Below are 13,197 nucleotides of genomic sequence, written 5' to 3'. Positions count from 1 at the left end.
TATTTATCTGTCAATGACCTATAATAGAAGTCATCGTCATTGACACTACAAGTTAAATTATTAATAATTGTTTCGTTTTCAGTGATTGGGAATCTAAACTACAACTACTCCAAGAGATTCTTGACGAATGGCTCAAAGTTCAAGCCACCTGGATGTACCTGGAACCCATATTCTCCTCCCCAGACATCCAGCAACAGATGCCCGAGGAAGGAAGAAGATTCAGCGCCGTCGATAAGATCTGGAGGGACCTAATGAAGACGGTGTTTAGCGATCCGAAAGTTCTGTCGGTAGTGGAGATTGACAAGATGGTGGAGAGGTTGAAGAAGTGCAACAACTTGTTGGAGATGATTCAGAGGGGATTGAACGATTACTTGGAGAAGAAGAGGTTGTTCTTCCCCAGGTTCTTCTTCCTGTCTAACGACGAGTTGTTGGAGATCCTGTCAGAGACGAAAGATCCAACAAGGTAAAGAATTTTATTTGCTCTAATTTGGTACATGCTGTAGTATAACATACCCAGGGGTCGTTCAACAAAGTTCAGTCATATTTTGGTCAACTGTATAATAAAAAGTTTAAATGAAAGAAAAAAAACCTACGTTGTGTTAAAAATATTTTTATTGTGACTTTGAGTAGAATAATAGGTTATGTAAATCAAACGCTACATTTGTAAATAGCCCTACTTATTTTATTAAATGAAAACCTTGATCACTATTCCAAAGAATCTAACTATGCTGCTCTGCACTATAATAAAAGAGAAATAATAATAATACAAAAACTGTCTTCATACCAAGGTTTGTTGTTTAATACATTCAAAACATGCCACAAAACATTTATTACATTCAAAACTAAAAGACCCGCAGGTACTAAGGTCTCTGGTTTCGAAGCTTGAAGCTAAAGTTGAATATTTGGTGCCAATATCTTTAAACTATGTGAGTTATTCTATTCTTTTATTTTTTTGATTGCTCACTTGTTTGCTAAGATCTACTCTACTGCCATTACTCGCTGACGAGTATTTGACACGCATCAGAAGATGGTCACGCAAGGCGTTTCATGAGCTTTTCTGTGACTGTAAAGCCCGATACGTGATGTTATCTGTCTACCGCACCCCGGACATTCAAAAATCTCATTGCTTTGTTGCCTCTTTACTTTTTGGTTTTCGCTGTTAACTGAGTTTACAATTCTTCTCCAATGAGTTCTATTGTGAGCTGTTTCTTCCCACTCATTCTGCATGTTTTCGTGGAAAATGTCCTTGTACCTTTTGAGTTTTCCACCCGGCCTCCTCTTACCGTCTACAAGCTCACCGTAAAGCAGAGATTTTGGTATGCGGTTTTCTTGCAGTCTGCATACGTGACCAGCACATCTTAAGAGGGATTTTGTAACTATGACTCCAATACTCTAGCAGTTAGCTTTTTTAGCTAGGACCGATACGTTTGAGACATGATGGAACCACCGGATTCTAAGAGTTGTCTAAGGTGTCTCTGTAGCAACTTGTTTAATGCGTTCATGTGTCGACGGTACGGCACCCAGGTTTCGCTTCCATATAACATGGTGGGGATTACAACTGCTCGGTACACTGCAAGTTTCGTTTTTGTACTCGTCATGATTGTAGAAAACCCTGTCTTTTAATTTCCAGAATGCTCTTGAGGCGCTGCTAATCCTGTGCTAAATTTCAGAGTCAATATTTGCCTTTTCCGAAATCAAACTGCCGAGGTAATTGAATTCCTACATATTCCAATAATAAAGATATTCGCCCAGTCACGGTCGAAAAATGTTAGTAGGCCCTTATTGTCACACTGAACCACAAACATCGGCACGAATGGACAGTAAACGATTGTATTTAGATTACTTTTAAACTGAAATTATTCACAGTTCCATTAAATACATACACATGTTATATGATACCTTTTGTCAGACCAAATAAATAAGGAAAATCTTTAATACAGAATATTACAACAGAAAAACAAAATATGATTTAGTTAACATTAGTTAAAAGCATTTACTTAACTTTTAATAACATTCTTTGTCACAATAACCAAGGCTTACCAAGCAAAGTAACATCAACGCGTCTCGAGTGGTAGTCTATTACCTAACACTTATCATTCTGTTCGTTTTTCTGACGTTTCTCAACTAAAACTGATAAGACCAAGACACCAAGAGATCCTCTATGCCTTCTGAGGCTTTCTGTGCATATTTCTGAAAAACATATTCACATAGTGATATGCTAGTGAACTATTTCAGGTCTGAACTTGATTCTCGGTTTGCTACAAAACAGTATAATCTTACAGGGTACAACCACATCTGAAGAAGTGCTTCGAAGGTATAGCAAAATTAACATTTACCGAGGACCTTGATGTGACCGAGATGAAATCAAGTGAAGGTGAGATAGTACCACTACCAGATATCATTCAGACAGCCCTGGCTAGGGGTCAAGTGGAGAAATGGCTGGTCGAATTGGAAGCGGATATGAAGAAAGCAGTACACTTGATGGTACAAAAATCAATTGAGGATTATCCCAAGAAACCAAGGGATCAATGGGTAAGGGGAAGTCTAATATAGTCTGACCAAAAAATAGAATATTGACAGTAACATATATTCTCTGTCATTTTAACTCAAAAGTAACTTGTTTTTCCTTTAAAAATTTGTTTGTATTTTCATTTATAATGATACTTAGGGTATATTCCGTTGCTTACCTTGGTTATGGTTTTATGTTCCGTTTCTATTGGTTTCCTGAAAGTTTTCGAGAAAAATTCAGTTATAACTGTCACCAAACTAACCAGCGCGAGAAGGCTGGTTTTTCTGGTTTTGTTTGTCAATCAATGTCATTTATGTGACAGAAATCAAGCAAATATTGGAAGTTCGAGTAAAATTCTCATTTAATTCCTAAAATTTGTAATAATATTTTGTATTTACATCCAAAAGCAACGGAGGTAGGCAGTAAAGGTAAATAAATTTTATTAACTAAATAGAATGACTTTTTAAGACCATTTAAACTTATCATGCAGCCATTGTTTCTTAAAGACAGGAACTTTTAAAGAAAAGTTGAAAAACAAGACAACAAGTAATCGTGATTGTTTTGTAAGCTATAAAAATATAAATATTGAGTAGATTTGTTTATTTATTATTGATCTGTTTTAATATTGGGCCTGCAAATCTTCACTTGAGCTGTCTAACGAGTTTAATAGTTTATTAATAAAGTACTTTTCAATATTAAACTCCATTGAAAAGATGAAGCAAACGTAAAAGCAGAGATTAGGTACATTAAAAATGCATAAAAGAAAAATTTTATAATAGAGGTATTGAAATTTAGAAAACGTCAACATTTGACGTTTCCAGTATTTTATACCAAACCGTTCCGTATCAAACCGATGTTCTTCAGGAACCGCTCTTTACCGTAATTTACCGGTCTGGTTCGCCTGGTTTTGCAACGGAATACAGCCTTACACAGTTCGTTACAAAATTCTGTCAGGGAAGATTTCAACAGACGAAAAAATGACAGAAAATGTAGATTATCTCTGAATTAAAGTGACAGACAGACTTGTTACTGTCATGAATCCTCTCGCTGGAGAAACTATAGCCCATTATACTTGTTCTATTAGGTATTGAGATGGCCTGGTCAATGTATCCAGTCTGTCGGTACGACGTTTTGGACTACAGAAGTGACAAAGTCAATAAGCGAAGGACTTATGGCTATGAGATTGTATTTGAACAAGTGCAACGTACAAATCGCCAAAATTGTCGATTTAGTACGCGGAAAACTGAGCACACAAAACAGGATAACATTGAGTAAGTTTAAATTAATCCTAATATGTTATTTCTTTTATTTTTTTTTGGCTGACCGTGCTGGTTTCAAATTGTTAATCTACAAATTGGTCCAAATACTAAGGAATTTGTTTTATTTTAAATCTCAAACCAGCATATCTTTTTTTTTGTATTTACTAAGAGAGGGTCTAAGTTAGGGTGGATCAAAAAAATCGATCGATTGTCTTAAATGCAGATCAAGTATTTTTTGCGATGTTCTTTTATAACTTAGTTCTTTTATAACAATAAATTCCAGCGCCAGATTCTTTTGGTACAGTAGTTCTAGGACTGGTTATTTAGATTTATAAATATGTACACTTTTTAACTTTGTGTTTTTAGGTGCATTGATTGTTCTTGATGTTCATCAACGGGATGTGCATTCCGAACTTATCGAGCTTGAAGTTAAGACTACCAACGATTTTAACTGGCTGTGTCAGTTGAGATATTATTGGGAGGCAAGCTTTTTATAGACTACATTTTTAGATAATAGGAATTAATATCGACAGTTGAAAGAAGAAAAACAACAACAAATCTATTCACACATTTCAGTCACTTTAGATTATTTTTCATAATTTGTAAAAGTATGAATAACATTTTCTTTCACAATACAAATATTTTATAATAGATCTAAGTAAATTTTATTAACTAGTTTTTTTGTTACATAATTAATCTAAAACACCCTCTACACTACGCCCGAAATGTTTCACGAAATATTTCGTAAAACATTGCAAAGCAATCAAGGTTAAACTTTGTGGTGGCTTCAGAAAAATAAATAAACATGGAGGATGAAAAAATATCATTAGATCGTAATGGAGTGTAATGTAATACCACTATATTAAACTGATATGAAAAATCAAAAACAGTGCATTTAGAAACCGATGGTAGATTAAATTGGCTATTCCTCTAAGGTTACAATATAGCAAAAAAATATATTTTCAAAACTTAAAATCGTAAAACTGCAGGGTAACAGTGACTAACTGTTCTGGCGGTCTGCCTTTTATATGTCATAATCCACGGTGTTAAACTATTTAAAAAAATCGTCTAATTATTTCTTATTTTTGAATGGATTTATATCAAACCATGTTTTATATAAAAGTAGCTCGTATTGACATCGGGCCAATCAATAATTTTCCCAGTCAGCTCGATATATTGATGATATTGCCAGTATAACTCATCAAGCACACAATACTACTGTTATATTAATCAATTAAAGCCGCGTAAACAAACATAACATACAATTTTATATACTAATTCATTATAATAAAATTAAATAATAAACATATTGTAATTATATTCCCGAAGATTTAGTGAATAGTTTTGTTCTTAAATATCTACTCTACATATTATTATAAACGCGTGTTCAAATATTAATTTTGTGGAATCTATATCAACATAAAACGAGATGTAATTAACGAAATATCATCGTAACAACAGCTATTTTAGAAACGTCTAGGGTTACTTATTTCACTGAGATTTATGAAAAAAAGTCCTTTGTCTCGGGTACAGATACCGCCACGTTTTGGAAATAGCTCAAAACCAAACAAAAATGAACGAGGCAACAGGAAACGTAAAAAAATCCCCCACGCCTTCCTCACGAGTAGTTTTCAGGCACTTTAAAGAATCGGAAGTAGGTCTAGGTAAACCGAAATGGGGCAAGATAACTGGAAATAAATCGAAATGCGACAAAGTTGGGCGACGAAATGCGACCTTAACCTGTTTCGAAGAGTTCTCCGTATAGTGTAGAGGCTGTTCAACACATTATAGAATATTTTTCTGGCGAATTGTAAATAATAAAAAATTCAAAATTCTTAAAATATTTCCAAAAAATATATTTTGTTAAATTTTGTCTAGGATATTATTACTTTAAAGAAATACTATTAACATAAATTCTATTTTCAGTCTAATCAAATGCAAGTTGCCATGATTAATTCCACTTTACGTTATGGTTACGAATATTTGGGCAACACTACCAGACTGGTGATCACTCCATTAACCGATAGATGTTACAGAACGCTCTTCGGCGCCTTGCACTTGCATCTAGGTAAAATTAACATTTTTCGAAAGCATTATTTCGATTCTAAATATATTTCTCTAAAAGGAGGAGCTCCTGAGGGACCTGCCGGTACTGGAAAAACAGAAACAACAAAAGATTTGGCTAAAGCTGTGGCTAAACAGTGCGTGGTATTCAATTGTTCAGATGGATTGGATTATATAGCCTTAGGAAAATTCTTCAAGGTATAATATAAAAAGTATTTCCATCAATTCAACCTAAAACACTTAACACGAATAGACAGTAAACGACTGCATTTAGATTTAATTATAAAAAATATGTGTGTGCACTATGTGCCATATTTGAAGGATTTGAAGGATATGTTTGAAAAAGTGTGAGAGTTGTAAATATGTCGAAAAAGTATTAAATTAAAAAAATATTTTTTACACGTAAAAAATGTTTTTTTTGTGTGTAAAAAATGGTTTTCGTCATTCTATTCAGAGTGCCATTTTCTATCGAATAATAGTTTTGTATTACGATTTTTTTGTTTAATTGCGTTGTAATATTTTAATCTTAAAATTTTTTACTAGCAAACCTTCTTGTTTCTTGATGTCCGCGCGTCTAACTAGCAGACCTTGTAGTCGAAAATTGTTCTTCTTAGAACCGCTTGTAGTCCGAAGTGTACAAAGTGTCAAAACAGCTTAACAACCGTTGTAAAAGAACTCATCGCGTATTTTGAACGGAAAAGCCGCGTATTTTGAACGGCAATCATGGCTCTTTATGTCCCTTAATGCTGTTAGGTTCAATTTTTCAAAATTTAGGTTGAACATTTTTGAAAAAAAAAAGATTTTTTTTTAGTTTTTAGTTAAAAAAAACATTTCAATTTCAAAAAAAATAACAATTTCTTGATAATATGGCAACATAGGTAGTAAATTAAAAATTGGCAAGGGCCGGAACTGGTTGTAATGAAGGGAGAAAACATCCCTAAAGGGGTGGCCATCACGGTCTTCCTACCTAGGAGCAAGGATTCTTGGGTCAGAACTTCAATGTAAGGGCATCGAGTTGGCGAGTCATCAACTCGAGGAAGGAGGGTCATGGTCAGGTCCTCACAATAGAAATTGACCTCAAATCCAAGGAGGCAATAGAGAAAGAGGGACATATCCTCTATTATAGATACGGGACAACACCGGTATCAAGTCTAAGGAGAGACCAAGTTAAAGAGGTGGAGAAAATGGAGATAGATCCTCCAGCCTCCACCTCACGGGTTTCTTAGCCGGAGGCAAGCTTTTCGACTGTGAAGAGCGGCACGGAGGGCCAAACTCCAACCGTGGAAGGGTGTGTACCCTCGGAGGAAGAACTGTTGCCAGAGGAGGATGGGAAATACCTTGTCCACTCTACAACAGGGGTATGATAGGTTATAGATTGTGTGATGACTCAAGGAACAGGAACTCAAGGGGGAATTAACCCCCCCCCCCCTCTTACTCATTCTACATTCTACCTTTAAGCGATATGATTCTATAATATTGACTAAATAATAATGATATTATCTGTTTCTCAGGGCTTAGCTTCTTGTGGAGCATGGTCATGCTTCGACGAATTCAACAGGATCGACTTAGAAGTACTCTCAGTAGTGGCACAACAAATCTTAACCATCCAACGAGGTATCAATTCAGGAAACGAGAAACTATTCTTCGAAGGCACAGAACTGAAACTAGATCCAACCTGCGCAGTATTTATTACAATGAATCCAGGTAAATACTATTAAAATGCAGATTTACCTGAAATAATAATTTAAGGTTGTATTCCGTTGCAAAACCAGACCAGACCGGTAAACTACGATAAAGAGCGGTTACTGAAAAACATCGGTTTGATACATGGTTTGATACGGAACGGTTTGGTAAAATACTGGAAACGTCAAATGTTGACGTTTTCTAAATTTGAATACCTCTATCTGTCTCTATTATAAAGTTTATCTTTTATGCATTTTTAATGTACCTATTCTCTGCTTTTACGTTTGCTTCATCTTTTCAATGGAGTTTAATATTGAAAAGTACTTTATTAATAAACTGTCAAACTCGTTAGACAGCTCAAGTGAAGATTTGCAGGCCCAATATTAAAACAGATCAATTATAAATAAACAAATCTAATTAATATTTATATTTTTATAGCTTACAAAACATTCACGATTACTTGTTGTCTTGTTTTTCATGTTTTTTTTAATGTTCCTGACTTTAAGAAACAATGGCTGCATGATAAGTTTAAATGGTCCTAAAAAGTCATTCTATTTAGTTAATGGAATTTTTTAACCTTTATTGCCTATCTCCATTGCTTTTGGATGTAAATACAAAATATTACAAATCACACAACTTCAAACAACTCGAACTTCCAATATTTACTTGATTTCTGTAACATAAATGACACTGATTGACAAACAAAACCAGAAAACCCAGCCTTCTCGCGCTGGTTAGTTTGGTGACAGTTATAACCGAATTTTTCAGGAACCGTGTTTCGGTAATAAGAAAACTTTCAGGAAACCGATAGAAACGGAACATAAAACCATAACCAAGGAAAGCAACGGAATACACCCTAATTTAACCAAAAATAGTATCCAAAACTTCAAATTGAGAATATACCCGAAAACTTTTACTTTCATTTAGGTTATGCTGGAAGAACTGAACTACCGGACAATCTGAAAGCCCTGTTCAGATCGGTAGCCATGATGGTGCCGGATTATGCGCTGATATCCGAAATCGAGCTGTACGCATCGGGTTTCCTGATCGCCAAGCCTCTGGCTGTCAAAATCGTGGCCACCTATCGGTTATGTTCGGAACAACTGTCTTCCCAATGCCACTACGATTACGGTAGGATATTCACTTTAAATTGTGTAGCTATATTTATTTAAAAAAATATATTTAAAAACTTCTGCGCAGGTATGAGAGCTGTAAAATCAGTGCTTCGCGCAGCTGGCGCCTTGAAGTTGCGTTATCCTCTGGAAAAGGAAGAGATATTAGTTCTGCGATCCATAAAGGATATTAATCTTGCTAAATTTTTGCACCATGATGTACCTTTGTTCCAAGTAAGTATTAAAGGTATAACCTAACCTCTTTTAGTGCGAAGTGTACAAGATAGCTTAATAGCCGTAAAACTCATCACGACCTTATTAGAATATTTTGAACGAGAAAGCGATAGTAATGGCCCTTTATGCCCCTTAAATGCTATTAAGGAGTGCCATTAAGTGTTGTTGATGTAAATAATAACATTTTATATATTTATAATTAATTTATTTTTGTTTCTTAGGATTATTTATTTATTTATTTATGATAAAATAGATCTGAAGTTATCTGTTAATTTCTAATCGTAGGGTATAACTTCAGATCTGTTCCCCGGCGTTATCCTACCCGAACCTGACTATGTAGCTCTAAACAAAGCTGTGGAAGATGTTTGTCAGACCATAAATGTGCAAAACGTGCCAGCTTTCTTGGAGAAAGTACAGCAGTTGTACGAAATGATAGTAGTCAGGCACGGTCTGATGATTGTAGGGCAGCCTTTCGCAGGAAAAACCACTAGTTATAGGGTTTTGGCTGATGCCTTAGGATTAGTAGAAGAGAGAGTAAGAATCTTCTTAAATATATTTAATGAAATATTAATAAGTCTCTAATATAATAATCTCAACTGAACTGAGTAATAGGTATGCTCTTTCAAAAATTATCCTCTATGCTACATAAATATGTTATAGCATCTAAACTATTTTTTCAGGGTGAAATGGATGAACATCGAGCCATTTACACTGTGATGAACCCAAAGTCTATTACCATGGGTCAGTTGTATGGACAATTCGACCCAGTTTCACATGAATGGTCTGATGGTGTTTTAGCTGTAAGCTTTAGGCAGTTTGCAATGTCTACAACCGATGATAGGTTAGTGTATTTTCTCATCATTGTTAGACAAGGTGAAATCCAAAAAAAATCCTTGACAGTGATCGATGTGTTATTTTACTTCAAAAAATAAAATACGGTATGTGTTAATACAAAACAAACAAAGGGTGTATTTTTAACAAAACACTACATACCAAAAAAAATATAAAAAAGAACTATTTCTTACTTTCAAACTTCAAGAAGCTTCTGCATAATATATTAATATAACTTATGTACAAATATTTTTTTTAATATTGCACAGGAATAAATAACACACAACATAAATAAAACAAAGTATTTTATTAATAATAACAGTTTTAATGAATTTTATACATTAAAAGTTGATTAATCAATTTGATCTTAATTTTGTTTAAACCAGCACCTTTTGACATTATTTTTCTGCAGAGAGAAGACTAAAATCTATTATTTACCTATCGTGTGCTGTCGATATTTTACAGCTACTCTATTTTTAGTACCATATACAAGATGGTATATAAACTTTAGTGGTGATTATATTGGTGGTTCTTTGGCCACCGAATATTTAACTGTGCTCTGGATCTATAGTTAATTTTCCCTCAATTTTTCCTCCATTTAACTTCAAAAAACACAAAACACACAACTAATAACACGAACCAAAATGCAAAAGCAATTCGCAAATATGTACTTGACATAATTTGACACAAATTACAACCTATAATTTGACCAGAGTTTGACAGCTCTCAAAAATTTTATGTCGAGTTTATTGTTTATATGCATCTGCGACCGTGAGTCGTTCATCGTTCCGTCACTCCAATAATACTGAAATATGATCTGTAATTTTTGAAATAAACCAAAAAAATTGGTTAAAAACAACCAGAGACGACATAGTTGACATCTATAGTTAACATCAAAAACATTAGAAACTTTTTTTCTGAAATAAATAGATCGGTATTGACATCATCTGCTTTTTTTCTGTCATCGTCTGTCGAAATCTGACCCGAGTAATAAAACAGAGTATAGTATATTCCTTGCTTAAAAACAACCTGTTTGATAAAATTACCTTTTCTTTGTCTTAAAAATAAGACATAGTGCTTTCTTCACACAAATGTACCTCGTTGCAAAGGCGACACTTATTTTCACCTGCGACGTGTCCTCTTTATATTGTCGCCGTTCCGGTTGTCTCGTTTTGAGAAATAGTTCATTTCGTATAGTGCCTCGAAGTCTATTTCCAGATTCACAAAGTTATGTCAATATACCTGGGCGCATATATACGCGAATAAGAATGAATTGAATAGGGTTGGCGGACGCGTTTTGCAAGTTAAATTTAATAGTATATTCATGAGTGAACGTCTTTTTGACGAAAATACGTAGGGTTCTTAAAAATATTTACAGAATATACATTTCAGAATTATGAAGTTCAAAAATGTTCTAGTCACAATTCCGATGGATATTATACGCAAGTATTTACAGTTCATACCAAGGACCGAATTCTGTAACTTAGAAAACGCTAAGCGCTTTTAGACGCTCGGCGTATATGACGTTAATTTTCGCTTAGCGCGCACTTAACTACTAATTTGGGTATTCTCATCTGACGGGCAGTATTTTTACACATTGCGCTAAGCTATTTGAAAACGGCTACCTTAAAGGATCGTTTTGCTTGTCGAACTGTCAGTAAAAATAGAAAAAAATGTGACATGTGTAAAATAGAATGAATGAATTCGCACCCAAATAAACTTTTAACCACATGATTAAGCTTCACCGGCACAGTGTTGCCAACTTTTATATATTTCCTTTTAACAAAAATATTTTAGGAAACAAAAATAAATTAATTATAAATATATAAACAGTTATTATTTACATCAAGAAAACTCACCTTCAGTTAAGGGACGTAAAGGGCCATTACTACCGCTTTCCTGTTCAGAATATTCTAATATAGTTGCGATGAGTTTTTTTACGGCTATTAAGCTATCTTGTACACTTCGCGCTAAAAGAGGTTCTAAAAAGAACAATGTTCGTCTGCAAGGTCTGCTATAGTCTGTCCAAACGAGAAGATCCTTGACAGTGATAGATGTGTCTGTCATTTTAATTTCAAAGTAGTTTATTATATTTTACAAAGAAATAAGTTGGTACAACTGGAACGCATAGCAGGAAATTAATATATTTAAAATTTGACTGACAAGTGATTACTTCAAAATATTGTAAAAAAAACTGTATAAAACTGAAAAAATGTAATCGAGTTATTTTATTTAATAAAAAACGGTATGTGTTAATACAAAACAAACAAGAAAAAAAACAAACCACACCACATACCAAAAAAAATATAAAAAAGAACTATTTCTTACTTTCAAGCAATGAAACTTCCCGCATTTATGATTATTTTTCCCGCATTTATGTACAAATACAAATTTGTAATATCCCACAGGAATAAATAAAACGACATAAATAAAACAAACTATTTTATTAATGATAACACTTACCATAAATATTTTATACCTTAAAGGTTGATTAAATAACTTTAATCTTAATTTTTTTAAACCAGTACCTTTTGACATTATTTTTCTGCAGTACTAAAATCCATTATTTACCTATTGTGCGATGTTGATATTTTACAGCTACTCCAGTTTTCAGTATGTGTTTAGTATGGTCCTTCTACCATATTCGAGATGCACTTATCTACGGCGAGATGGTATACGAACTTTATTGATAGTAACTTTATTGGTGTATAAGACTTTCTGCCTGGGCAGCGAGTATTAACCATAAACTGTGCTCTGGGTCTACAATTATTTTACTACAATTTTCACTCGATTTTTCCTCAACTTTGACTTCAAGACACAAAACACACGTAATAACACGAATCAAAATGCATCATCTTCCAAAACGCCAAAAAAAATAAAAAGTTGACACAAAATTATAATCTATAATTTGCCAAGACTTTGACAAGCGTCAAAAATCTAAAGGCGAGTTCATACGCATCGGCGTCCGTTTGTTGTTCATCGTTCCGTCAAACCAATAAAATTGAAATACGATCTGTCATTTTTGAAATAAACCAATAAAACTGGTTAAAAACAACAAGAGACGACGTATGACGGATTTATATTTAAACCCATCCATAGTTAACTTAAAAATTATTAGAAACTTTTTTTAGTGAAATAAATAGATTGGTATGGGACGTCATCTGCTTTTCTTCTGTCATCGTCTGTCGAAATCTTACCTGAGAAAAAAAACAGAGTATAGTAAACATTTTTCAAGCTAAAATTATCACAACATTATTTATTTAAACCAAAAACTGGTAATACAAAACTAAAGTGTCAAAACGAATGACAATGTCAGGAAATAAATAAAATAGTGTTTAGTGTTCTCTTGTCATAGTCATCTGTCATTCTTCCTCAGTAATTGAACTGGTGGTTTGAGCAGCAGCACTTCAAATATGCGCACCTAGTGCACATACAATTTTTTTTGTTTCATGAATACTCATGTTTATTTTTTATTTAAAAACTAACGGTATATTTTATTATACAG

General features: G+C 33.8%; 1 protein-coding gene across 1 annotated transcript in view; it reads left to right on the top strand.

Moving 5' to 3' along the window:
* LOC115886208 (dynein heavy chain 7, axonemal) overlaps nucleotides 1-13,197 on the top strand; it is a 78,150-nt gene that overhangs the window by 24,788 nt on the left and 40,165 nt on the right. The window contains exons 13-23 of the mRNA XM_030905295.1: nucleotides 83-463; nucleotides 2,283-2,532; nucleotides 3,594-3,780; nucleotides 4,135-4,250; nucleotides 5,695-5,836; nucleotides 5,894-6,030; nucleotides 7,344-7,536; nucleotides 8,443-8,646; nucleotides 8,716-8,861; nucleotides 9,147-9,395; nucleotides 9,542-9,702. Of these exons, the coding sequence (XP_030761155.1) occupies nucleotides 83-463; nucleotides 2,283-2,532; nucleotides 3,594-3,780; nucleotides 4,135-4,250; nucleotides 5,695-5,836; nucleotides 5,894-6,030; nucleotides 7,344-7,536; nucleotides 8,443-8,646; nucleotides 8,716-8,861; nucleotides 9,147-9,395; nucleotides 9,542-9,702 (2,166 nt within the window). The remainder of the gene's footprint in view (nucleotides 1-82; nucleotides 464-2,282; nucleotides 2,533-3,593; nucleotides 3,781-4,134; nucleotides 4,251-5,694; nucleotides 5,837-5,893; nucleotides 6,031-7,343; nucleotides 7,537-8,442; nucleotides 8,647-8,715; nucleotides 8,862-9,146; nucleotides 9,396-9,541; nucleotides 9,703-13,197) is intronic.

This window comes from Sitophilus oryzae, unplaced genomic scaffold, assembly GCF_002938485.1.
Source record: "Sitophilus oryzae breed Bouriz unplaced genomic scaffold, Soryzae_2.0 scaffold_471_pilon_pilon, whole genome shotgun sequence".
Lineage (NCBI taxonomy): Eukaryota > Metazoa > Arthropoda > Insecta > Coleoptera > Curculionidae > Sitophilus > Sitophilus oryzae.
Note: the sequence above shows the minus strand (reverse complement) of the source record. Positions and strands in the feature narration are given on the sequence as shown.